This window comes from Typopeltis vanoorti, chromosome 16 (genome assembly GCF_054136105.1).
Source record: "Typopeltis vanoorti isolate ZY-2024b chromosome 16, IOZ_Tvanoo_1.0, whole genome shotgun sequence".
In the NCBI taxonomy this organism is placed as follows: domain Eukaryota; kingdom Metazoa; phylum Arthropoda; class Arachnida; order Uropygi; family Thelyphonidae; genus Typopeltis; species Typopeltis vanoorti.
The window spans coordinates 98,239,304-98,263,410 of record NC_143564.1 but is presented as its reverse complement, the minus strand read 5'-3'; the positions used below and the strand labels follow the sequence as shown (position 1 = coordinate 98,263,410).

Here is a 24,107-nt window from a genome sequence, read left to right as displayed (position 1 = left end):
AAACTTTGTTTGCTTACACTTGGATAAAGGATTTAACTAAATTTATTATAGTTTAATCCTTTTATATATATATTATATTACAATTTTAACATTGTATTCCTGAAGATGTGAAATGATTAAACCTGCTATATTTGTATTAAGTGTTGGTTGGGTGTAAAATAGCCTCTTGGAAGAAAGAGAATGCCTAGTGTTTTTTTTTTTTTTTAATGCTGAATAGGCTATTGATGTTACAGAGGGTGGCAGAGAAACCAAAGGATGACAAGTTGTTAAGCAGGCTACGATGCCACACATGGTTGAAAGCTTTGGAAAATATAATCAGTGTAGCCTATTGATTTGGATAAAAGGGACATTGGATATTAAACATCTATGGCTAGCCAACAACACTCATAAAGAGTGCCCTCAGGAGAGGCTGGAGGTAAACATTACTCCAAGAAGAGAAGTCTGGTGATTTGCACATTACTAAGGCTAAGGATAGGTGAGCTGAGATCTCTTTTGTGAGAGAAAAGGCAAGACTGGGTTTTGGTGGCATTGAACATAAGGTTGTCCTTGTCCCATTGAAGGATAGTATGTAGATCAATGTTTAAGACACTGGTTAGATGATCTTAGTGTAGGATGTCAGAGTACTGTGTAGTTTGTCAAATGGATAGGATTAGTGGATTGTGAGTAGGCCATTTATGAACAAGAGAAAGAGTAATTGATAGAACAGAACCTTGAGGCACTCAAGTATTGGTGGTGATGCTCGAAGAGAGGGAGCAGTCTACTATGAATTGCAGAGAATGATGACCACAGAGAAAGCTGGCTACCCAAATTACTGAGGGTGGCAGGGAAACCAAAGGATGACAAGTTGTTAAGCAGCCACGATGCCACACATCGTTGAAAGCTTTGGAAAATATAATCAATATAGCCTATTGATTTGGATAAAAGGGTCATTGGATATTAAACATCTAAGGCTAGCCAACAGCACTCAGAGTGCCTCTCATAAGACTTTAATCTTCATTTAGTTTAATTTCATTTTCTTCCACTTACTTGTTTCTAGTGTGTTATTACAATTTTAACATTGTATTCCTGAAGATGTGTCTTTGGAAAATATAACCGATATAGCCTATTGATCTGAATAAGTGGGTGGCTGATGGATATAATCAGAAAGTAGAATATGGGGATATGAGTCTGCCAGATTTAATTTGGTCAGTGGTGTTCCCCAGGGATGAGTTCTTGGACCAATATTGTTTTATCTTTTCCTGTCTATCAGTGGTCCTAACAGGCACTTAAGCACTTATAACCTTTCCAAGTATTCTTGGACTTTGCAACTGTAACTCAAGGATAAGGTGGTTAGATATGTGTGTCTATACTGACTGAGCTATGGAGGCTTAGTGTTTGATCCATACATATTAGGAAGGACCTAACAGGAAATGTTAAGTTATTTGCTGATGATACAAAGTTACACAAAGCAATCAGGTTTGCTATTTATATGCACCAACTGAATGCCTTAAATAGGCTGGAACTGTGTGCAAATGGTAATGGTTGCTTTCAATGTTAGTAAGTGTAGTCAGGGCTGCTTACACTTTTCCCAAAGTGGATGGGGCCTGAGGTGCTAGTGCTTTGGTGCTCCTCCCTCATTGTTTGGGGTCCTTAAAATGGCCTTAAGTTTTGGGGGCCCCAACTAGAGCCTTGTGTGCCTGTCATATGGCCCTGAGTAGTTATACACTTTGGTGTGATGAAATTTCCATATTAGAATTAGGAATAAGAAGTTCAAACGTCACATAGCAAAGATGCAAATACAACTCGTAATAATGATGCCAAAACAAACATTGACATTCATGGATAAAGAAGTCATTTTGTCTCTTTACAAGCCCTTGATATGACTGCATCTGGACTGCTGTGTGTAGATTTTGTCTCCTGAGTTCTTCGGGGATGAAAGACTGTGGAGAGAGAGAGAGAATGTGCAAAGAATAGTTATTGAGATACCAAGATTATGGAATATAGATTACAAGGACAGATTAAGAGTATGTGGACTGCAGACACTAATAATTAGGAGTGATATAATGGACCTGTAAAATTCTGAAAAGGTTTTATGAGATACCAGTTGATGAAATTTTTTGTTATATCTAAGGCAGGGAGAGGACAAGGAGACATCCGTGAAAGCTGAATTTTTGGATGGTTAAGAATGGAATGAGAGTTAATTTTTCTCACTCAGAGAAGGGAGTGAACAGCTTGCCTGTTAAAGTAATAGGCAAGCTGTCCTGTTACTTTAACAGGACAGCTTGCATGAATGGGTTTAACAGAAAATATGGCATCTGGTGTATGTAACGTGTGGCTTCCCTCAGTGAGCTCTTAACTTCTTGGAAGTCTCTAATAATATGCTATTATTTTCCTCTCTAGGGAGTTGAAGGCATCATGGGTTTGTACTAATCATTTTTCATACATTAAATATCAAGATTCTCCCTGAAGCAATTCACTGATTAAGCATAAACAACTACAGCTGACAACAACATTCCACCCATTCAACAGCCTCCAAGCAAAAAATCTAGTCCTCAAACCCTTGCTAACACACACTTTTACATAATTTTGAGGTGATAAACCCATGTTCCCTCACTTTTTGCTCTATATTAAAATAGTCTTTTGTGTCGATCCCATCAAAACTCTAATAACTTATATCTTCTCTTTTTAGCCCATCAACTAGTCTTTGTAACCCATAGAACTTCAATCTATCCTCACAGGGAGCATTCCATAAAAGGTTCTTTTTCACCATCTTCACATTGAGCCATCCAGATCTGTGCACAGTAATCCAAATGGCTTTATAGTGAGGAATCATAACCTCCCATCCCAGCTTCTCAGTGTGTTCTTCAACATCCAAGTAACCTGATGAACTATTCTGGCCACAATCACCCCTAAACCCCTGTATTCATTTCTATCAATGCAGTATGCAGCTTGTGATCACTTTTTAAAGTGCTTTACCTTACACTATGCCACATTAAACTGGCAGTCATTATCCTTTGCTCATGCTGCCAGTCTATTTAGGTCACCTTGCAGGATCTCTATATCATCTTAATAAACTGCTGCTGTTCCCAATTTTTTTGTCATCAGCAAACAACTGAATATTTCTTCTTAAATCATTTCCTATGTCATTGATATGTAAATTAAATAGCAGCAGCCTTGTGGCACACCACCACTAGTTACCCATCTTCTCCTGAATGCATATATAACCAAGTGGTTTCAACCATATAGTTTCTCTTGAACTGGGGAGACCATGAACTTTAAGTAAAAAAAAAAAGAAAAATATTCATAATTAAGGATAATGGTTTAAATTGCAGCAATGGCTCAAGTAGAGAGTCCTGTAGCACACCATTAGTCAACCATCTTCTCCTGGATTCATATATAATGCTACATAACCAAGTAATTTTAACTATTCAAGAAGAGCAAGCTCTATATTGTTTCTCTTGAATTGGAGCAACCATATATTTTTTTAAGTACAAAAATCTCCTAAATAAACATAAGAATAACTGATTATTAACATGGAATGGAACTTGTGCAGTAAATTACTTTATCTCTAATAAACAGCTTCCATTCTCCAGCAGGATCTTCACCCCATAAGTGGACCGATAAGAATGTCCAGTTTTGGAAACCAACATCAGATATATCATTATGACGCCTGGAGAGTAACATGGTAACAGAACCTGTGAAGAGATGACACTCTTACCAAATTATAAAAAAACAGCTAAATTGAAATATTGTAAAAGATAAAAATATTACTATATATATATTTATTAAGGAAGATAAAAAAAGAATTCTGAATATTCTGTTAACTCAAATTCAGCCTAGGACATATAAATTTCTCCAACTTGAAACAATTTTAGAAGCAGCATGATTTTTCAGTGTTGACAGATATTTTGGAATGCATCCATACTGGAATATTGGTAACCATCCTATGATATGACAAAGTACTAAGAAAAAAGTTCATTACATAATTTAGAAAAAATTTTGCCTAGAATAATCTGCACACCCAATTATGTACTGCTAGATAAAAGTTAAGGGGATAAAAATCCCTTATTGTTTTTCAGCCAGTAAGCGAAACTAAGATCGAAAACTACGATCTGTGACGTTTCATGCCGATGAACTGTCAGCGTATCCAAGCGAAAGTGTCCACTTGGTAGTGCCACACCACGGCAACTCGTTGCAAAGGTGGAGCAAGCTCCCTCACTGTTCTTGATATTGGACAATCGTAGAGCAAAAGTATGGAAGTTTTCTTCACTTAAACTCTGATATTCTAGGTCTAGCTACTCACTGATGAGACCTCAAAAAAGGTTGAAACCGGTCTGGGTAGTGACCTCTCCTCATTATGTAAAACAGTACTACATCTCTTAAGAGCTGTGTGTTTTACATTATGAGAAAATATCAAGAACAGTGAGGGATCTTGCTCCACCTTTGCAACGAGTTGCCGTGGTGTGGCACTACCAAGTGGACACTTTCGCTTGGATACGCTGACAGTTCGTCGGCATGAAATGTCACAGATCGTAGTTTTCGATCTTAGTTTCGCTTACTGGCTGAAAAACAATAAGGGATTTTTATCCCCTTAACTTATATCAACCTCGCCAGAAAAAAATAGCTGTTTGGCTTTTCATTTTATGTACTGCTAGGTTTAGTGTTTCTAGGAGTTATTTATAGCACACTTTTTTTTTTTTTTTTTTTTTGTTTCAACTTTATTTCAGTACACCTGTTTTAAATTTGTCATTAGTATTTTTATAGATTCATACACTCCAAAGAATGAATAAAATCCCAAATTCGTAAAACAATGTTTTTTTTTATATAGTTTGTTGCTGGTGTGTGTGTGGGGGAGGGGGGGGGGGCAAACATATCTTAGTTCACTAGTATGCAGTAACTAGTTAGTTATCACAGTTAAGCAACTGTTTGCAATAACTAATTAGTTGTAGTAGAAGGTAAGTGAATATACCTGTCAAGTGTTTATTCATTTTCAGCATTACTGAGCTGCGTGCTCTCAGAGTTTTTGAAAAGGAAAGCTGCTATATGGAGTAAATAAATAAAGTATGTTTTGCTTATTGCTGTAGTTATTTGACAGATACTGTACACTTTTAAATTTTTGGTATGATCAATTGCTGTAATCTGTATTGGTTTTAGAAATGCTGTCCTATGTCTAGCAAAAGTAGAGGCCCAAGCTTCCACTTTTGCTTCTAAATAAAAATGCCAAGCAAAACGAAGATTACTCATCCTCCCCCCCAATTTGAAACATGTAAGAGTTCACAAAGGCTTAATGCTGGATAATGTATAATGGGTGACAGTTTAATTCTCGGAATGGCCACTTAGTGTTGTCCGTGTGGTGATTTGGTTGGAGTCATGGGAGTAATCATATTTGTAAATGTTTTAACTAATGCATGCATAAACCTCAAGCTGATAGAGCCAGTTGGTTATTGCAAAAACAATAGAGATCTGCATGTAAACTTCGGTGTAAAAACGTGTGATCAAAATTTGGAGCAGCGTGTTAACATCAAATTGTGTGAATATCAGCAAAACTGCTACTGAAACGTTAGAGCTGTTGAAAGTGGCATATGATTGTGAATGTGGATGCTCTAAAAAAAAAAAAAAAAAAGTCAAGTGTTGTCTTTAAGTGGCATAGGAGATTCAAAGGTGGTGAGAAGATGTGAATGACGACCCCAGAAGTGGGCAGCCTAAAACAAAAATGACAGGCGCAGATGATTAGGTGTGCGATTAATGGCTGATGAATTGCAACTGAATTGAGAAACAGTCAGGATAATTTTAACTGAAGAATTAGGTATGCACAAGATTTCTGTGAAGTTCGTGCCTCGAATCTTGATGGATGAACAGAAGCAGCTGCAGCTTCAAATTGCTACTGATCTTTCTGCAAATAAGCAGATGTTTCTGAGAGAAATTACAGGTCACAAAACCTGGTGCTTCCAGTACGATCTCGAAACAAAATGCCAGAGCATGCAGTGGAAAACCCCGAATTCACTACGTCCAAAAAAAAAAAAAAGCATCGTCACGTTCACAGTTCAAAACCATGCTAGTGTGTTTCTTTGATCACAAGGGGATATTCCGCTACGAATTCATTGAACAGGGACAAACAGTCAACCAACAATGCTATTTAGAGGTGCTGAAAAAGATTAAGAGATTCTGTTCGGAGAAAAAGACCTGAATTATGGCCTGACAAGTGGATCATCCACCACCACAATGCGCCAAGCCATAGTGCGTTCATTATGAGAGAGTTTCTGGCAAAAAAATTGACTACCGAATTAGGTCATCTTGCTTATTCACCAAACTTAGTTCCTTGTGATTTCTGACTGTTTCAAAAATGAAAGACTAAAAGGACAAAGATTTTCTGACATCGCTGATATCATAATGTGATAAAGGAACTCAAGAGTATTCTGTAAAAAGAGTTCTGGGCCTGTTTCCAAAAATGGGAACACCGTCTAAACCAGTGTATAAATGCACGAAGGGACTACTTTGAAGGCGACAGTAGCCACTAATGTATAGTTTGGAGCATAGGTTTTTTACATGCATTCCGGGAATTAAATTTCACGCCTCGTACACCATATCAGCACTTCAGATATCTTCTAAATAAAAATGCCAAGCAAAACGAAGATTACTTATCCCCCTCCCCCTCCAGACTTCTACAAATTTACACTGTGAGTGATATCCCTTAAGGGCATGCCAAACACATTATGCAGATATCGAACCTCTTTCATTTTCAAGGGTAAAGTAGTTCTGATGAGGTGACTGCTCCTCTTGGTAATTCAGATCACATTCACATACAGGTCTCATCTCTGGTGGAACATCCTTCCCTCAGTCATTGACAACCATAAGTTTGTGAATAACTGGCTTTTCACTTGCAGCACTAAAGTATTTCAAACTACAAGTGAGAATATCTGGGCTTTTACTCCTCCTCTCCAGGGAGAAACTACTGTTTCCATTCTTCAGATCTAGATACTTGTGATCTCGTTATAGAAGTTATTCATGTTGGAATGAAAACCTTCATTCTCCACTCTATATCCAAAGCATAGTTTTCTAAAAAGGACCACTGGTCCAAGAAAAGAAAACTTAATGTAAGCACCAAAAACTCTACCTTCATTCACAGTCAACATTGAAACTTGCAAAATTATCATTAATGGACTAAGTCTAACCTTGGAAGGACTAAAGGTAGGACTCATCGTGTTTACCAATGGTAGTCATGCATTCTTACAAAAGCTTTTGGGTACATCTTTGTCCATCTCTGTTTTCACCTTTCTTTATGCTGTTGAGAAGAGAACAGTTAAGTTGACTGATTACCCCACCCCCATACACATACTTTCTTCAGCTATAAATTGTCACTTTCCATATTGTCTCTTCTACAGATATTTCCATGGGTGGTGTTCAGAAATATTAGCATCCATTATGCCCCCATTTTTGCTAAATTTACAGCAACACAAGCAGCAGCTGCCCAATATCTCTTTACAGTTAACTTGCTGGCTCATCAAACCTACTACCTCCAGCTCTTCAAGAGGAATCTTAACAGATTACTTTGCTTTTGACCCCAGCCCACACGACATTTGCTATAGAGGCCTTGCAGTCTCTGCTGTGTGATTGTAGTATAAAAAAATAATAAAAATATAATACATTTATGTATATTATTTCTGGGAAAACTCCCATGTTACTCCTCTTTATAAACTATTATGATTACAGCTATTTTGCCTGCTTCAGTTTAGGAGTACCCCTGTTTAAATGTCATTGGCTATTTACTCATGGATTCTTAGGGCATTATGAGTGTAGATGTACTAAAAAGTAGCCTAAGGAATAGAAAATTGCACATACCTTTTTCTGGGTGTTGTGGCTTTTCCTCAGTCTGCGATGTCGAAAACTGCAGAGTGTGTGTGGGGGGGGGGGTAGGCAGTATGGTAGAATAAGTTAGAAAAACCCGGATTTTTTTCGTAACATATAGAAACATATGATTAACTACGCAAACAAGACGGCAAAAAACCGCCAAAACAACCCAAGTACCAAAACGAACTTCCCTACACAAAAAATTATCAAACTACCATACACCCAAAACACATACAAAGCCTATAAATACATCTTCAAACATACTGACTACAAACTGGTATTCACCTCTAGCCAAAAACTGGCAAACCTCCTAAAATCCACCAAACCTCACACACAAAAAGAAATATTTGAACAGTAGTCTATAAATTTCCCTGCCAAAAAGACTGTGACATCACCTACACAGGTTCCACCATCAGGTCTTTATGGGCAAGACTACAAGAACACTTCCGTGACTTCCCTATTCCAGAACATTTAAACACTAAAAAACGCAACATCAAAAAGAAAAATCGTATACAAACCACAGGAAAAACGGAAATAGCTGTTCACGCCCTTGAACAAAAACACACCCCGCAGATAGACAAGGCCATCATAATAGACAGACAAGACAACGAAACAATGCTCAGAATATCGGAAACAATAGCTATAAAGTGTGATGCGAACTCTATCAACATACACAGGCCCTACATAATCTCCGAGGTTTGGAAGCTTCACAACATAAAATTAAGGTCACAACCCCGACCAATAGGAGACAACACAAACACCTCTAAAGCAGAAGCACTCACCCGACCTGACATAGCTTCCACTTTCCCAATGTGTTCAGATGACGACCACGAATAGTCGAAACGGTCCACACCCCGTCAACCACCTTTCCCCTCCCTAATTTAAAAAAATTAACCCTTTCATTTTTTCCCCACCCTATATAAAATGTTTCTATATGTTACGAAAAAAACCCGGGTTTTTCTAACTTATTCTACCATACTGCCTACCCCCCCCCCCACACACACACACTCTGCAGTTTTCGACATCGCAGACTGAGGAAAAGCCACAACACCCAGAAAAAGGTATGTGCAATTTTCTATTCCTTAGGCTACTTTTTAGTACATCTACACTCATAATGCCCTAAGAATCCACGAGTAAATAGCCAATGACATTTAAACAGGGGTACTCCTAAACTGAAGCAGGCAAAATAGCTGTAATCATAATAATACATTTAGTTTAATCCTTTATCCAAGTGTAAGCAAACAAAGTTTACGCCTGCAGTATCTTCAGGACTGAGGCAACTCGTGGTAAAGGTGGATCAAGCTCTCATCACTACTTGTCTTAGTATCTCCCATAATGCTATGCATTAAGGGAAGGGCCACCACCCAGACTGGTTTTGACCTTTATTGAGGTTTTGTCAGTGGGAGCCAGACCCAGAGGTGATGATAATTGCATTAGAGGGAAACCTGGAAGTCATAAGACATGAAAGTGACGCTAGTAATACAATGATTGTACGAGAGCGAGTATACAGTTTGGACCATATTAAATAAGACCAAAGAGTACAAAGAACAAGGAAAAGTTGCTACTGCTTCTTTAAGCATGCAGATCACATGTAATATAAGCCTTTAATGATCAAGATGGAAAGTCTTCTGTCACTCTGGATTGAGTATTGTAACCAAAAAAAAATACCTCTTAGTACAATGAATATTCAGGCAAAATCTCTCAATATTTTTACATCATTGAAAGAGATCAAATTTCAAGAGGAATGTGAAAGCTTTACTATGAGTTTAGGGTGGTTTGACCGTTTTAAAAATCGAGCTGGACTGCATAATGTAAGAATAAATGGGGAATCTGCTAGTGCTGAAAAAGATTCTGTGACCAAGTTTCCTGAAGAATTGCAAAGAATAAAACTGAAGCATCTCAACCAGGATGCAAAGTTTCTAAAGATCATCTTGTGCTTTTATTAGGAGGCAATGTAGAAGGCAACTTTAAACTCAAGCCTATGTTAGTGTATTGTGCACTAAATCCAAGATCTAACATTATTGAAGAAATCGGCACAATTGGAAAAGAACTTGGATTTAATGAAGTGGATAATGAAGATGTGAGAAACTTTCTCAATTCCCATTCAGAACATTTAAGCGAGAAACTAAGAAGCTAACTGCAAAAGAATTTCAGCTGGTTTTCAATCATATTGAGCATGCTAAAGAAATTTTGCTTGATGATCCTGATATGCAACAAATTTTCGAAGTCTGCTGAAATCTTGATAAAGTGATTGCCAGCTTTCGTAAATTGCATGACAAGATGAAAATGTTGAGCACTATTCAAAACATCTTTACTTCATTTTTTTACTAAAAAGTAGCTCAATCGTTTAGACATTAAATAAAAATTTAAGCAGTTGATTTTTATTAACTTTGATGTTTATCCTCTAATATAGCTTATATTTTTTTCCTTCAAATTTACACTAACTGATGGATGAATTATAATTATTCCTATTGTTTATTGCGATTTCACTTAGCTTGGATTAATTATGTGTTAAGTAAGGTTTTCCTGTATATTGTTTTTAACCAGCGTGATGTGGCTCTGAATGACACATACAAAGGAAAAAGAAAGATTTTCGAAGAGACATGAACATTGTCCTGTTCTTTTAAGTGATGCACAGATAAGTAGTCCATTCAATTGTCAAAAAAATTATAAACTGATAATACTTCAGTTTTTTTGGCAAAATTATGGAGACCATGTTAACAGTAATAACTTTATTTTCTTGATATTATTATATGTGTAACTCCATGAAGTCAAAAGACTCATTGTAGGAGACCCACATAACCCTTATTCACACAAATACCCTTTAAACTCATTCACCACTTTCCAAGAAAAGAATCTTCTCTGCACATCTTTATTAACTAGACTCTTACACAACTTCCAGTGGCCCCCTTGTACTTTCCTTACTTATTATATACGGAAACATTTTGTTTGGGTCAATCTTATAGAATTACTTTAGTAACATAAGTTTCTATCATGTGTTATCTTTCTGCTCTGCAACTGAGAAATCAATCTATCCTCATAGGGAGCATTCCACAGACCTGTCACTAGCTTGGTCACTTGTGCTTTGCATTATGGGATTCAGACATGTCCTTATGGACAAGTATATACTTGTCCATAAGGGCATGCTTTGCATTATGGGATACTAAAGCAAGGATTAAAAGACATTAAGTCATTTACCCTTTATATACAAAAAAGCCGAGTTGTGAAGTTACTTCACGCTTGAACTTTTGTTTGCTTATACTTGGATGAAAGATAGAACCAAGAATATAATTTTTTCGCACCTTTAATTCATAGTAAAACAAAGTGAAAAAACTTTCAACATCTATCTCTAATCCAGAGTATTTTTGTAATAAGATGACACCTTTTGATTACTTGTATATGGAAATATCATTTCTGCATTATTTCAACCTTGGTATCACTTCTGGGTCTGGCTCCCACTGATGAGACCTCAATAAAGATCAAAACCAATCTCGGTAGTGGCCCTTCCATAATGCATAACATTATACTTGTACATGAGGATGTGCTTTGCATTGTGGGATACTAAGGCAATTGATCTGAAGTTATTAGCCTCTATATACAAGTAGCCCAGTTGTGAAGTTACTTCACATGCAAACTTTGTTTGCTTACACTTGGATAAAGGATGAAACCAAGAATATAATTTCTTGGCATCTTTCTTTTGGCATATAATTTCTTGGCATAATTTATTTGGGATCAATCATGGTTAACATGTTTTCTGTATCCACTATACATCATATCATTACTTACATATATGTTGTGTTTCCTCTGTTCAAATTTCTTTTTTTCTTTTTTTTTTTTTAATAAAAACCATTCATAAAAAGTTGTAAATTTATAGCACATTAGTACCATGAGTGGGCTAAGAGTTGGATAATTCAAAACTCCACTCTATTTCTATAAGGATACCACTCTAGGGGCATGGTAAGTTTCCAAGCCACTTCAGACTTCCATTAAGCATCTATTATTTAAACTAATTACTCAAACAAAAAAAAAATTTATAGGGAGCAACTGAGACAAAAACTTTCTTCAATTTCTTCATTGCTGATAGTCAAAGTATAATGCTTTGGCTATCATGTTAGGTCAAGTACAGGTTAGTGATGTAGATATCCTACCAAAAGACATGCATCTGATAATACATTCAGATGTAAGCAAAACATGCCTTTGACAGCAATTAATATTCTGCATAAAAGATGAATCACAATACCATCAAATGGTTGGTGGTATTGTGATTCATCTCTTCTTTAAAGCATTAGTAAGTTCCATTAATCAAGAAAACCATCTCAGTTATGCCTAATTCTATGTTTCAGTTCATCCTGCTAATGTCTGAACTGTATTTGTCACTGCAGTGTTCTAATATTTCTTTTCAAACATTGCTTTGTAGCACAGGTTAGTGCCATCTTAGAAGATGTATAAATGAAAGATGCTAAGAAATTATATTCTTGGTTTTTATCCTTTATCTAAGTTTAAGCAAACAAAGTTTCGCATGAAATAAGTGGGTTTGGCTCCCACTGATGAGACCTCAATAAAGGCCAAAACTGGTTTGGATAGTGGTCCTTCCTATTATACATAGCATTACACATATCTAAGGATATGTGTGTTGCATTATGGGATACTAAGGCAAGCGATGTGAAGTCATTAGCCTCTGTATACAAGTAGCTGAGTCATAAAGTTACTTCACGTGCAAACTTTGTTTGCTTACACTCAGATAAAACCAAGAATATAATTTCTTGGCATCTTTAAATTATAGTATAACCAAGTGAAAAATCTTTCAACTTTGATTTACACCTTATCAACAGATGTAATCACTTTCACTAAAAAGCAACCTCACATTTTGACTGCCACTTCCAAACATCATCAGGTAAAAAAAAAAAGCATTTTCCAGGCATCGTTTCTATTCAAACATCTTGTGCCAGAAGAACATGATTCTTCACTCCACAAGAACTGACATAGATCAAAATGCAATTTCCATTGCTCTTTAATCCATACCAGTTGGTGTGTATTTGGTGTGGTTGAAAATTTTGGCTTGTGCACTTTAGGTCTTCCATGAAAATGTGTTTGTAGGGCTATGTATTGTTCAAAGTTTTTCCACTTGGTTATACTATAAATTAAAGATGCCAAATATTATATTCTTGGTTTAATCCTTTATCCGAGTGTAAGCAAACAGAGTTTGTGTGTTAAATTCATTCATGTGAAACTTTGTTTGCTTACACTTGGATAAAGGATTAAACCAAGAATATAATTTTTGGCATCTTTAATATATAGTATAACCAAATGGAAAACTTGCAACATCTACCTCTAATCCAGAATATTTTAGTAATAAGGTGTGACATCTTTTGGCTACTTGTATGTGGAAATTACTTCAAGCTTGGTATCGCTTTTGAGACCTCAATAAAGGTTAAAACCGGTCTGGGTAGTGACTCTTCCCATAATACATAGCATTATACATGTCCTTAAAGATATGTGCTTTGCATTATGGGAGACTAAGGCAAGCGTTTATATACGAATTACTCAATCGTGAAGTTACATTCACATGAAAACTTTGTTTGCTTACACTTAGATAAAGGATTAAACTAAGAATATAATTTCTTGGCATCTTTAATTTACTAATGGGGATGTTTGTGCCTTTTGCATCTCTAAACAAATGCACTAGAGCAGAGTGGTACATGTACCTGGCATATGTGAAAAGTTTTTAGGGAGTACAAAGCCTTTTTTTTTTAAATTTGATGACCTGTTTTTAAACATTTATATTTTTGTTCCCATAATGTTGCAAATAAGTGCAAGTGTATTCTATAATTATCTAAATGAAGTTCTGAACAAAATATGTTTCTTGGCATGTATCGACTGACCTCTGTTAAAACCATGTCTTGTTTTAACAGAGGTCAGTTCAAACAGTTTAAATCATATGGGCAGAATGTCTGCTAAATTTCAACTTCAACTTTTTTATTACTGAAAATTTAAATTCATAATTTTTGTATAATAAATTTAGTTTAATCCTTTATCCAAGTGTGAGCAAACAAAGTTTGCACGTCCATCTTTGCTCCGAGTTGCACTGCCTTTCCTCAGACCTGAAGATATTTTCAGGTGCAAACTTTGTTTGCTCACACTTAGATAAAGGATTAAACTAAATTTATTATAGTCTAACCAAGTGCAAAATAAACTTTCATCATAATTTTTGTCTTTACTGTATGTAGATTGGATTCTTTAACAAAATGTATTTAATAATTTAAAAAAATGGTTCACCTGTTTGTAATTTATTGTAGCACATATGTTAAAAAATAAATACTTTTATAATTATTTATGTTTGAATGAAATGTGATTATAAGTTCTTCCAAATTGCCCTTTCTAGAGAGGAGATACTGGTGTCACTAAAATTTCAAAAAGGATATGTGGGTACTGAAAGTTTTTGGAGACACTGCCCTGAAGTATGACAGTGAGATCAGATAAACATTTTTAAGGAGAAGTGGCATTTATCAGTCAATATTTTAGACCTAACTAATCATATCTTGAACTTGTTATAGTCTCTGCTTATCATTTTCCTTTGAAATGCACAGTTCATCATCATCAAATTCCTGCCATGTACCCTCAAGGGGTGTACAGGATATGACAGTACTACATGAAAAAATTACATCATTACTAATTTCCTATCTACAATTTTCCTCCAAATCAGTCTGTTACTTGTCAAGACTCCAACATTATCAGAGCTTATATTTCTATCGTCTAAGGCACTTTGTACCGTATCAATCCACCTATATCTTGGTCTTCCTCTGGGTCGTTTTCCTGCCAACCTGGCAGAGAACACTTGTTTTGCTAATCTTTCTTCTCCCATTCTATTTAAGTGACCATACCATCTGAGATTAGCTCTGCTAACGCATTCATGGATGCAGACAATGTCAAGTTCTTTCCTAATATCCTCCTTTTTAATATGATATTGCCATTGATGCCATCTGTTCATGCCTCTAATCTTTCTCAGGACTCTCATATCTGCGGTCTCTAGTCTTTGGTCAAGTGTTTTACTTCTGACCCAGCTCTCAGATCCATAAGTTAAAATTGGTTTGAACACAGTCTTGTATACAACTAATTTAGTGTTCTGACTAATTTCTTTCTTATTCCATATGAATTTATTCAATTGACTTCCCACGATACCAGCTTTGCTGATTCTGTTGTCTATTTCTATATTTAGTTTACCATCTTCAGTAAAAATTGTGCCTAAGTAGCTGAACTGTTTTACTTGTTCCACAGGTTCTCCATTCACAACACAGTTGACATTTTCAATGATTCTGCCTATTTTCATTGTCTTTGTCTTTTTATTGCTGATCTTCATACCATATCTATTACAACAGCTATTCAATTTAGTCAGAGAATCTTGCAGACTTGTAGCGGATTTATTTAGAAGTATAACATCATCCGCATAAAGCAAAGAGCTGACATTAACATCTCCAATTTTGATATCAGGTTTAATACCACATTCCTTCATAATGTGATCCATATAGATAATGAATAACAGAGGGGATAATGTACATCCTTGTCTCACACCAGATTTAACATTAAACCATCTTCATGTACTTCCTTCAATTCTAACTGCTGACTCACAACTCAAATAAAGACTAAGTATTGCTTGATATAATGCCCCATTGACACCATATAACTGCAGCGTATTGAATAGCTTCTCTCTTGGCACCTTGTCATATGCCTTTTCCAAATCGACAAAACTTAAATACAGATCTTTGTTATATTCCCGTGCTTTCTCGACTATTTGTCGTAAAGTGAAGATCTGATCCTGACAGCCTCTATTTGGCCTGAATCCAGCTTGTTCTTCACCAAGCTTTTCTTCCACAATTCTTCTCAACCGTTTCTCAAGTATACTTGCATAGATCTTGCCAGGAACACTCAGTAGGGAAATACCTCTGTAATTCTCACATTCAGTTTTATTTCCCTTTTTATATATGGGTACTATGAGAGCTCTACTCCAATCATCGGGAATTCGTCCCTCTGTCCAGGCTTTCTGAACTATGCAGTGCAGCCACTGTAAGACTCTTATACCACCATACTTCAGCATTTCTGGTCGAATATCATCTACTCCTGCTGCCTTTCCACATTTCAAGCCTTTGATGGCTTTTTCTACTTCAAGTATGGATATGTATTCCTGACTGCATGCCTGGTCAGTGTTTTTTTTATCACTGTGCTGTCATCACTGCTTGTTTCATTTAGCAGTTTTTCAAAGTAATTACTCCATACTTCAAGGATATCTTTTTCTCCTGTTTTCATTTCACCTTTATCATCTCTAATTCCTTTTACAGCACTCTTTCCTCCATTCCTAAGCTTCTTCAACAACCTCCAGAATATTTTGCCACCTTCTTGATATTTATTTTCTATATTCTTGCCAAAGTCCTCCCATGACTTTTGTTTAGCTAGTTTTACACACTGTTTAGCTTTCTTACATTTGTCTCTATATTCTGTAAGAGTAAAAGCTGACTTATTTGCCAGGAACTTTTGATATGTTTTCTTCTTTTCCTTCACTGCCTCTTTAACTTCCTGTGTCCACCAGGGAGTTCTGATTTTTTTATCCTTGCACATAACCTCACCACATGCCTCTCTCGCAGAATCAATCAATGTTTCCTTCAGAGTTTGCCACTGAATCTCCAAGGTTTGATTCCTGTTCTCAAACTCTTTCATTTTCTTTTCAATAATATTTCTGTATTTTAGTCTACAGTTCACATCTGAGAGCTGCTCAACTTTTATTCTCTTTAAAACTTTCTTACATGTTATTCTTTTCAATATGAAATTCAATTTTATCCTGCTCAAGACTAAATAGTGATCACTTCCAATTTCAAATCCTCTGTACACGCTGGTGTCCTGCACCAGGGAGAAAACATCACTATCAACAATAACATAGTCAATGAGACTTTTCTTATTCCTAGTCTCTTCTCTCCATGTGAATTTGTGCACATTTTTATGTTGGAACATGGTGTTAGTAATAACCAGTCCATGTCCTGAGCAGAAATCCAACAGATATTTGCCATTATTATTAGCTTTGCTCTTTTCTCCAAATTTTCCCAAAATATTTTTGTATGTCTCACAGTCATTTCCTACTCTGCTATTTAAATCTCCAACAAGGACCAACTTTTCCTTTTTCATTGTGTCAGTTGCTTTTTCTAAAGCCTCAAAAAATTCCTCCACTTCTACCTTAGTAGAACCTTCTGTGGGACCATAGGCACAAATAAGTCTCATTGTCCAGTTCCCCATTCTCATATTTGCCCACATTACTCTACTTGAGACTGACTGCCATTCAAGAAGATTAGCCTCGTATTTTGTGTTGAATACTATGGCTACTCCTTCTTTTCCTTGACTGTCATTGCCTGAATATAACATTTTATATTTATTGCTCAGAAAGATCTCACCAGTTTTGATCTTTTTTGTTTCAGTCACCCCTATTATGTCGATCTGGTACTTATCTAATTCCTCAGCTAGCTCCATTTCTTTGCCATTCAGGCTTCTTACGTTGATAGTACCGATCTTTAACTCTGGTGATATTGAGTTGGGGTTTGTTTTCAGATTTGTTCCAGTAGCTGACTTTTCGCTGTTTGCCCTGGTTCCTGGCGAAAACAACTGGGGCCTTGTTTAACCGGGCGACGCCCCAGCCGGCATGAAATTTTGTCATGTTGTACCATCATTTTTTATTTTGGTTTAACCAATAAGAATACAATTTGGTCGGCTAAATCCCAAATTGCCAGCCCATCCTCGTTCGTTCAGTATCAAAGTAGATACCCAACAGGGTGCACCACGAGAAGGTGAGGATTGGACATTAGGTCAGAAGCCCTGGTCGGTTCTCCGCATTCTTTAAAGGCTATGTGGAGGTCTCCTCTCAGTTATACAGCTTTGACCCTTAAGCACACCCAAATGCATTGTTCAACATACACAATTCGACCAACTTCTGAGGAGACCCAATGAATTTTAACAATCATAGGGGTGATTCACTTTTGATAGAATGGTGTATAAAGGTTTTCACTACTCTGAAAAATGTAAGATGTTCAAGGAAATAGATCAACTCAGTAACATTATGTATCATTTTATTATCATTATGGGCGACTCCAGGGAGTCCTTAGACGACATTCTCACATTATCTATCATACCTTGCCTTGAACTCACTCACTGTCATAGCACCTACAACAGACTCTGGCAGCTTATTCCATTTATTTACCACTCTAAAAGTAAAAAACCCAGCTCTAACACCCTTGCTAAACCACACTCTTGCTCAGCTTCCATAGATGTCCCCTAGTTCCCCCCCCCCCCACACACACACCAGTCCTGATCTCAAAAATATCCTCTGAATTAATCCTATAGAAACTCTTTAGCAATTTGAATGCTCAATCATATCTCCCCTTTTCTGCAACCCACAAATCTTCATTCCACAGACCTGCTATCATCTTGGTCACTTGCCTCTGGATCCTCTCCACCTCCTCCCCATCAAGAAGAAACCTAGGTGACCAAAGCTGGGCACAGTAGTGGAGATGAGGTCTTATCAGGGCTCGGTACAGATCTTAGTATAAATCTTAGTCTTTTGTAACCATATGCTGCTACTTGTGTAATATTGCCTATCCCTCCAAAAAGAAAATTTGTAGCAGTTATTTGAATTCAGAGTAGACATTCATCCGTTGAGCTAACTATTTTGAAGAGAAAATCTGTTCTTCATTGCAGCTTACTAAATACAATAATCCCTTGCTACAGAGAAATAAAATGCCTGCCTGTGAAACTGACATTTTGTTTCTCTGGCTACCTTATGTAAGCATAATCTGGGTTATCATGAAAACATTCCATGGCAAGTTTTCCCACTGCATCTCCCACTGCCTTATACAAAATTTTACTTAAATAGCTTTTACTAAATATAGCACAAATTATTAGTTTTTTACATCAAAATGCAATGTAATTTTGTTAGTATTTTTGATATGCGTTAGTATAGGTATTAAAATGTAGCACTTAAGAATATAAACTTTTTTAAAATGAAAAATTTGACAATTCTAAATATAGCAGTAGCCAGAGTGGTGAAAAGTAGTTATTTTTACTGTTCATTTTGAAATTCTGCAAGTTCTATTATACTCTTTTTTGAAAGATCATATTAAGTATGTCTTTAGCATGCAGTTAAGGGACATAAGAAATCTCATTATCTACCTGCTGGTGATATGAGATATATCTCAAGGGCTCCTCGTTTGTTGTATTCAATATCGACTGTCACTTCCACATGCTCCAAGTAGTTAATATGATGGTCAGTTCTTTTGCAACCATCACTGTTGAATGCAATCTCCACTCTTTTATGTGAAGCCAGCTTTTGAGGTAATCTGAAAAGAATGAACAAAATCATGATTCAACCAAGAACTGAATAAATTGTTATCAATGAAAAAAATCAATTGATGAAAAAACGAAAAACCACTTGCACTATAATATAATTAAATGTATTGCAATAAAAGAGAGAAATAAATTATCCTAGCCAAAATAGCAGAATATTTTCATTAGTAGTGAATGTGATTGTTTTTCATGTATCATGCATGTTTGTTATGAATGCACCATATCGTATAGCAACTTATCAGATGTGCAACACTTCTCCTCCCCCCCGTCAGTGGATGAGTTCTAATCTGGTATTGAATTACTGTTTTTAAAAAAATCAAAAAAAGGGAGTGGGGAACAGGTGAGATGTTTCAATTAATAAAGCATTTATTATACCTAACTCCAAAATGTGGATTCTACAGAACAGGATAAAATAATTTAGGCTGTTTAGAATTAACACACGTCACTTTTCAATGAGAAAATTGTTTTGCTTCATCTGAGATTAATTGAACCAAGATCTTTCAAAACAAAATGAACTAATATGCAACTTCATTCAAAAATAACATAACGACATCTATAAATTTTGTTTTGAGAGCATATTTCTAATGAATGATGGAAAGAACTTCAAGCACAAAATATTTCCAGCAGATAATTTATGTGTATGAAGATATGTACTTCATTTCAACTTTCAGACAGACACCAGCTTCTCAGCCTTCTTAATAGGATAAAGAATTTTTTTACTTATTTGTCCTTATGTTATTTTTGAATGAAGTTCAAAATTAATGCATATTAGTTCATAGTGCCTTGCATGTCCAAATGTATGGCAAGTCAGTGCTCAACCATACATTTGGACAGTATATTCAATTTATTCAGTACTTGGTCACAAGAAAATTCACTTGTTCCCTTATTAACCACATTTTTATTCAACTTCCAGGCTACAAGATTCTTTATGACTCTCTTAATTCTCTCCTACATTTCCCTCCTTGCCATCCAAGCTCTACAAAGTGCACACCCAACATCTCATAATGTGAACACCAATTGCTTTTGCATCCCTTCTTCTGTATTCCTATCTCTTAGAAATCCAAGTAAACCAGAATATGGTCTGATCAAATTTTTGTAGAGAAAAGTAGAATTAGATAACGCAGTTAACAGTATCTTCATTATTGCAGCCAAGAGTTGCTAACCATCTGAAAATTAGCCAAAATCTGACATGCCCATAAATATCTGAGAAATTCCTGTTAAACATTTTTTTTTTTTGTATTAATGTTTGTTTCATAAAATAATTAAGTTAAACTGATTTGAAACCAGTATTTTCCTTTATTTACTGATAACAAAAATAATTGCTACTTCAGCTAATTCAGTTCCAATACTTAATTCATCACATGCATGATATTGGTAAAATAAATATAATTCAGCTTTACCTTATAGAGTAAACTTACTCAACTCTCTGCCTTTGCTATGCTGCAGAAGGCAAGGGATCTTGAGATAAATTATGGATAGACAACTGAAGATCATTGCAAATGTTGTTTACCAGCATAATGAGCTACTATAGTGAGAAGAATATTGAAAAGTCAAGGAAGTAGTGATGGTTTTGCTGCATAAAACTTTCTTTAAACTACATCTGTGAACTTTGTTACTTACCTCTGAACCCCTTGCTAATTTTTCAAAGGAATAGGCCTGTGAAATGTTGGCTATGACAGATAAGCAGAGGGAATGTAACTTGCATAGTTCATTATTATTATTATTCCTTGCAACTCCAAGGAGTCGACAGACTCTCGAGGGAGGCCCTAACTTCGTGTCAAGAACAATTATTCGACATTCACACAGTATCTATCATACCTCGCCTTGAAATTATTCACAGTCATGGCACCCACAACAGACTCTAGCAGCTTATTCCACTCGTTCACCACTCTCCGAGTAAAAAACCTAGCTCTAACACCTTTGCTAACCACATTCTTGCCCAGCTTCCATGTATGGCCCCTAGTCCTCCCACCACCAGTCCTATTCTCAAAAATATCTTCTGGATTAATCTTATAGAAACACTTCAGTAATTTGAATGTCTCAATCATATCACCCCTTTTCCACCTATCAACCAATTTCTGCAACCCCACAAATCTTCAACCTGTTCTCATAAGGTTCATTCCACACACCTGCTATCATCTTGGTCACTCATCTCTGGATCCTCTCCACCTCCTCCCCATCAAGAAGAAACCCTAGCGCCCATTTCTGGGCACGGTAGTCTAGATAGGGTCTTATCAAGGCTCGATACAGAAGAACAATAACTTGTTTCTCTCTGCTTGTTAAAGTATTTTTCACCAACCAAGTGATTTGATGAGCTGATTTAGCCACTTTTGCAATGTGCTCCCCTTAACTTCAACTCCGTATCCACCAACACTCCCAAATCCCTGGCCTCATCAATCTCCTGGAGTATGGTTCCACCAATGTGATATACTGCTGCTATTCCTTTTATCCCAAAATGCATAACCTTACACTTTGCCACATTAAATTGACATCCATTTTCCCTAGCCCAGTCCTCCAAACTATCCAAATCATCCTGTAAAATTTTGACATCCTGTGCACTCACAATTGCTCTACCCAACTTTGCATCATCAGCAAACAAGTGAACACTTCCTCTCAGCTCCTTTCCTATATCATCGATGAACAAATTGAAAAGTACTGTTCCAACAACAGAGCCCTGTGGCACACCACTAGTCACAAGCCGTCTTTTGGACTCAAATCCTGAATAAACCACTATCTAGTATCTCTCCATCAACCACCCTCCTATCCATCTCACCAACCCTATATCCATCCCCATCTGCTCCAGTTTACTGATTAGAGTTCCATGTGATATTCTGTCAAATGCTTTCGCAAGGTTCAGTAGAATTGCTGTAAACCCATTACCCTTATCCAGTTCAGCCGTCACTGTGTTATAAAACATGAGCAAGTTACTGAAGCATGATCTACCCTTCACAAAACCATGTTGTCCCCCATACAATATCCCATTTTCATCTATCCAATCCTGTATTCTTTTCTTGACTAATTTCTCCAAGACCTTGACAATGATTCCTGATATGCTAATCGGTTGGTAATTTACAACAGCAGTCTTGGAACCTCCTTTATGCAGGGCAACTATTTTCCCCTCTTTCCACCCCCTCGGGACTAACCCAGACCCGAGACTCAAATTAAACAAAATGGTCAAGGGTATTGACAATTCTTTAGCCACTTCCCGTACGACATGAGCTGGTATACCATCCAATCCCACATATGTACTGACATTGAGGTTATGCAATAGACTACTCGCCTCCACTTCATTCACCACAATTCCCATATAATCTATTGGTTCATTCATTTCTGCAATGTCACCACCTGGATGATATATTCTTGCAAAGTGCTTACTAACTCAACTATGTCAACTGATTCAGTTACCTCCCTACCATCGGCATTCTTTAAAATCATTCTGCCATATACATTTTTTCTTTTACTTGCAACATATCGAAAAAACTGTTTAGGATTCTCTTTAGCCTGCATGGCCAATGTTCTTTCGTAATCCTTTTTTTGCTTTTCTTACCACACTCGTTACCCTTCTGGCCTGTGCTTCATACCGTTCATGTGCCTGCCAGTCACCTTTCTCCTTAAATTCCCTCCATAGTTGTTTCTTTTTTTGCAGCTCAAGCTTAATGGTGTTATTCATCCATTTAACCCTTACTTGATTTATTATTTGGACTCTAGGTATACAGTCAGCCATTTCTTCATGCAAACACTTCTTAACTGCCTCCCATGCACTATCAACTTCCAGCCCTTGCAGTTGTGCATGGCATGGCATTGAACCAATCAAACTCCTAAGCTTGTCATACTTACCAGCTCGATAATTCCACATGTACCCTGTCTTAATCGTAAATTCCACACCTTTAGTCACCTCCCAAGTCAAGACCCTATGATCACTCTCACCAATTGGTGACAATGTGGTCATATTTGTTACAGCCAAATCCTCAGATGCAATTACTAGGTCAAGCACTCTCTAAACCCCTAGTATTTTCCATTACATGCTGTCGCAGATAGTTATCCCTTAATAACCGCATAAAATCCAATTCCTTCTTCCCATGTGTCCTGTCCTCCTTCCAATCAATGTTACCATAGTTGACATTTGCTTGTGCATACTATCTCCACCATCTTTTCCATCACCTGGTCTATAGCAGCACCCAATTGTATCTTTTGTTCTGCTAGCCACAATCACACACCAAACGGCCTCAAATGTGCTCTTTTCTCTATCCCATAATTCAACTTCTCTCCTTGGCTGCAGCTCATCAGCTATCATCAACAATACTCCCCCCATTTTATTTTCCCTGTCATTCCTGAACACACTATACCCATCACATTCAATCCCACTAGCTGTATCATCTACAGTCAGCCATGTTTCACTAATGCCAATAACCTGTGGTCTGGAAGTGCTAATCATGGCCAAAAATTCTTCCTTCTTGTTCCTAATACTCCTAGCATTAGTGCACATGAATTTCAGACCCCCATTAGCCTCTTCCCTACCTTGATGCCTTATACTAACTATCCCATTCTGATTTGTTGTCCTTATTTGCTTGGGCATATTATACTCATTCATACACTCAACTGCCTCCCTAAGGTCTGCATATCTACCCCCCCCCCCTTAATAAATCAAGTTTCCCTGATTCTGCACATCCACTTCATTTAACAGCACTTTTTCAAGTCTTCTTACACTGAATCCATTCAAATGCAAGCCATCCATCTTATATAGATCCTTTCGCCCATCGAACTCACTCCACACGTCCACAAATTCCACACCACTTGTCATACATATCCCACTCATAAAGTCATTTGCAATTATGGCCCTCCTTTTAAACACTTCACTGTCATACCGTGGTGAAAGACTAATCATCCTAACTCTCTCACTCTTT

General features: G+C 36.7%; 2 protein-coding genes across 3 annotated transcripts in view; one reads left to right on the top strand and one right to left on the bottom strand.

The window, feature by feature from the left end:
• LOC150098211 (neuroendocrine convertase 1-like) overlaps nt 1-24,107 on the bottom strand; it is a 194,223-nt gene that overhangs the window by 29,843 nt on the left and 140,273 nt on the right. For both annotated transcript variants that reach the window (XM_090406525.1, XM_090406526.1), the window contains exons 12-13: nt 19,030-19,196; nt 3,541-3,674 (exon numbers count right to left, since the gene is read on the bottom strand). In XM_090406525.1, coding sequence (XP_090262651.1) covers nt 3,541-3,674; nt 19,030-19,196 — 301 coding nt within the window. The remainder of the gene's footprint in view (nt 1-3,540; nt 3,675-19,029; nt 19,197-24,107) is intronic.
• LOC150098213 (non-canonical pre-mRNAs endonuclease FASTKD5, mitochondrial-like) overlaps nt 1-24,107 on the top strand; it is a 185,178-nt gene that overhangs the window by 153,470 nt on the left and 7,601 nt on the right. The window lies entirely within an intron of this gene.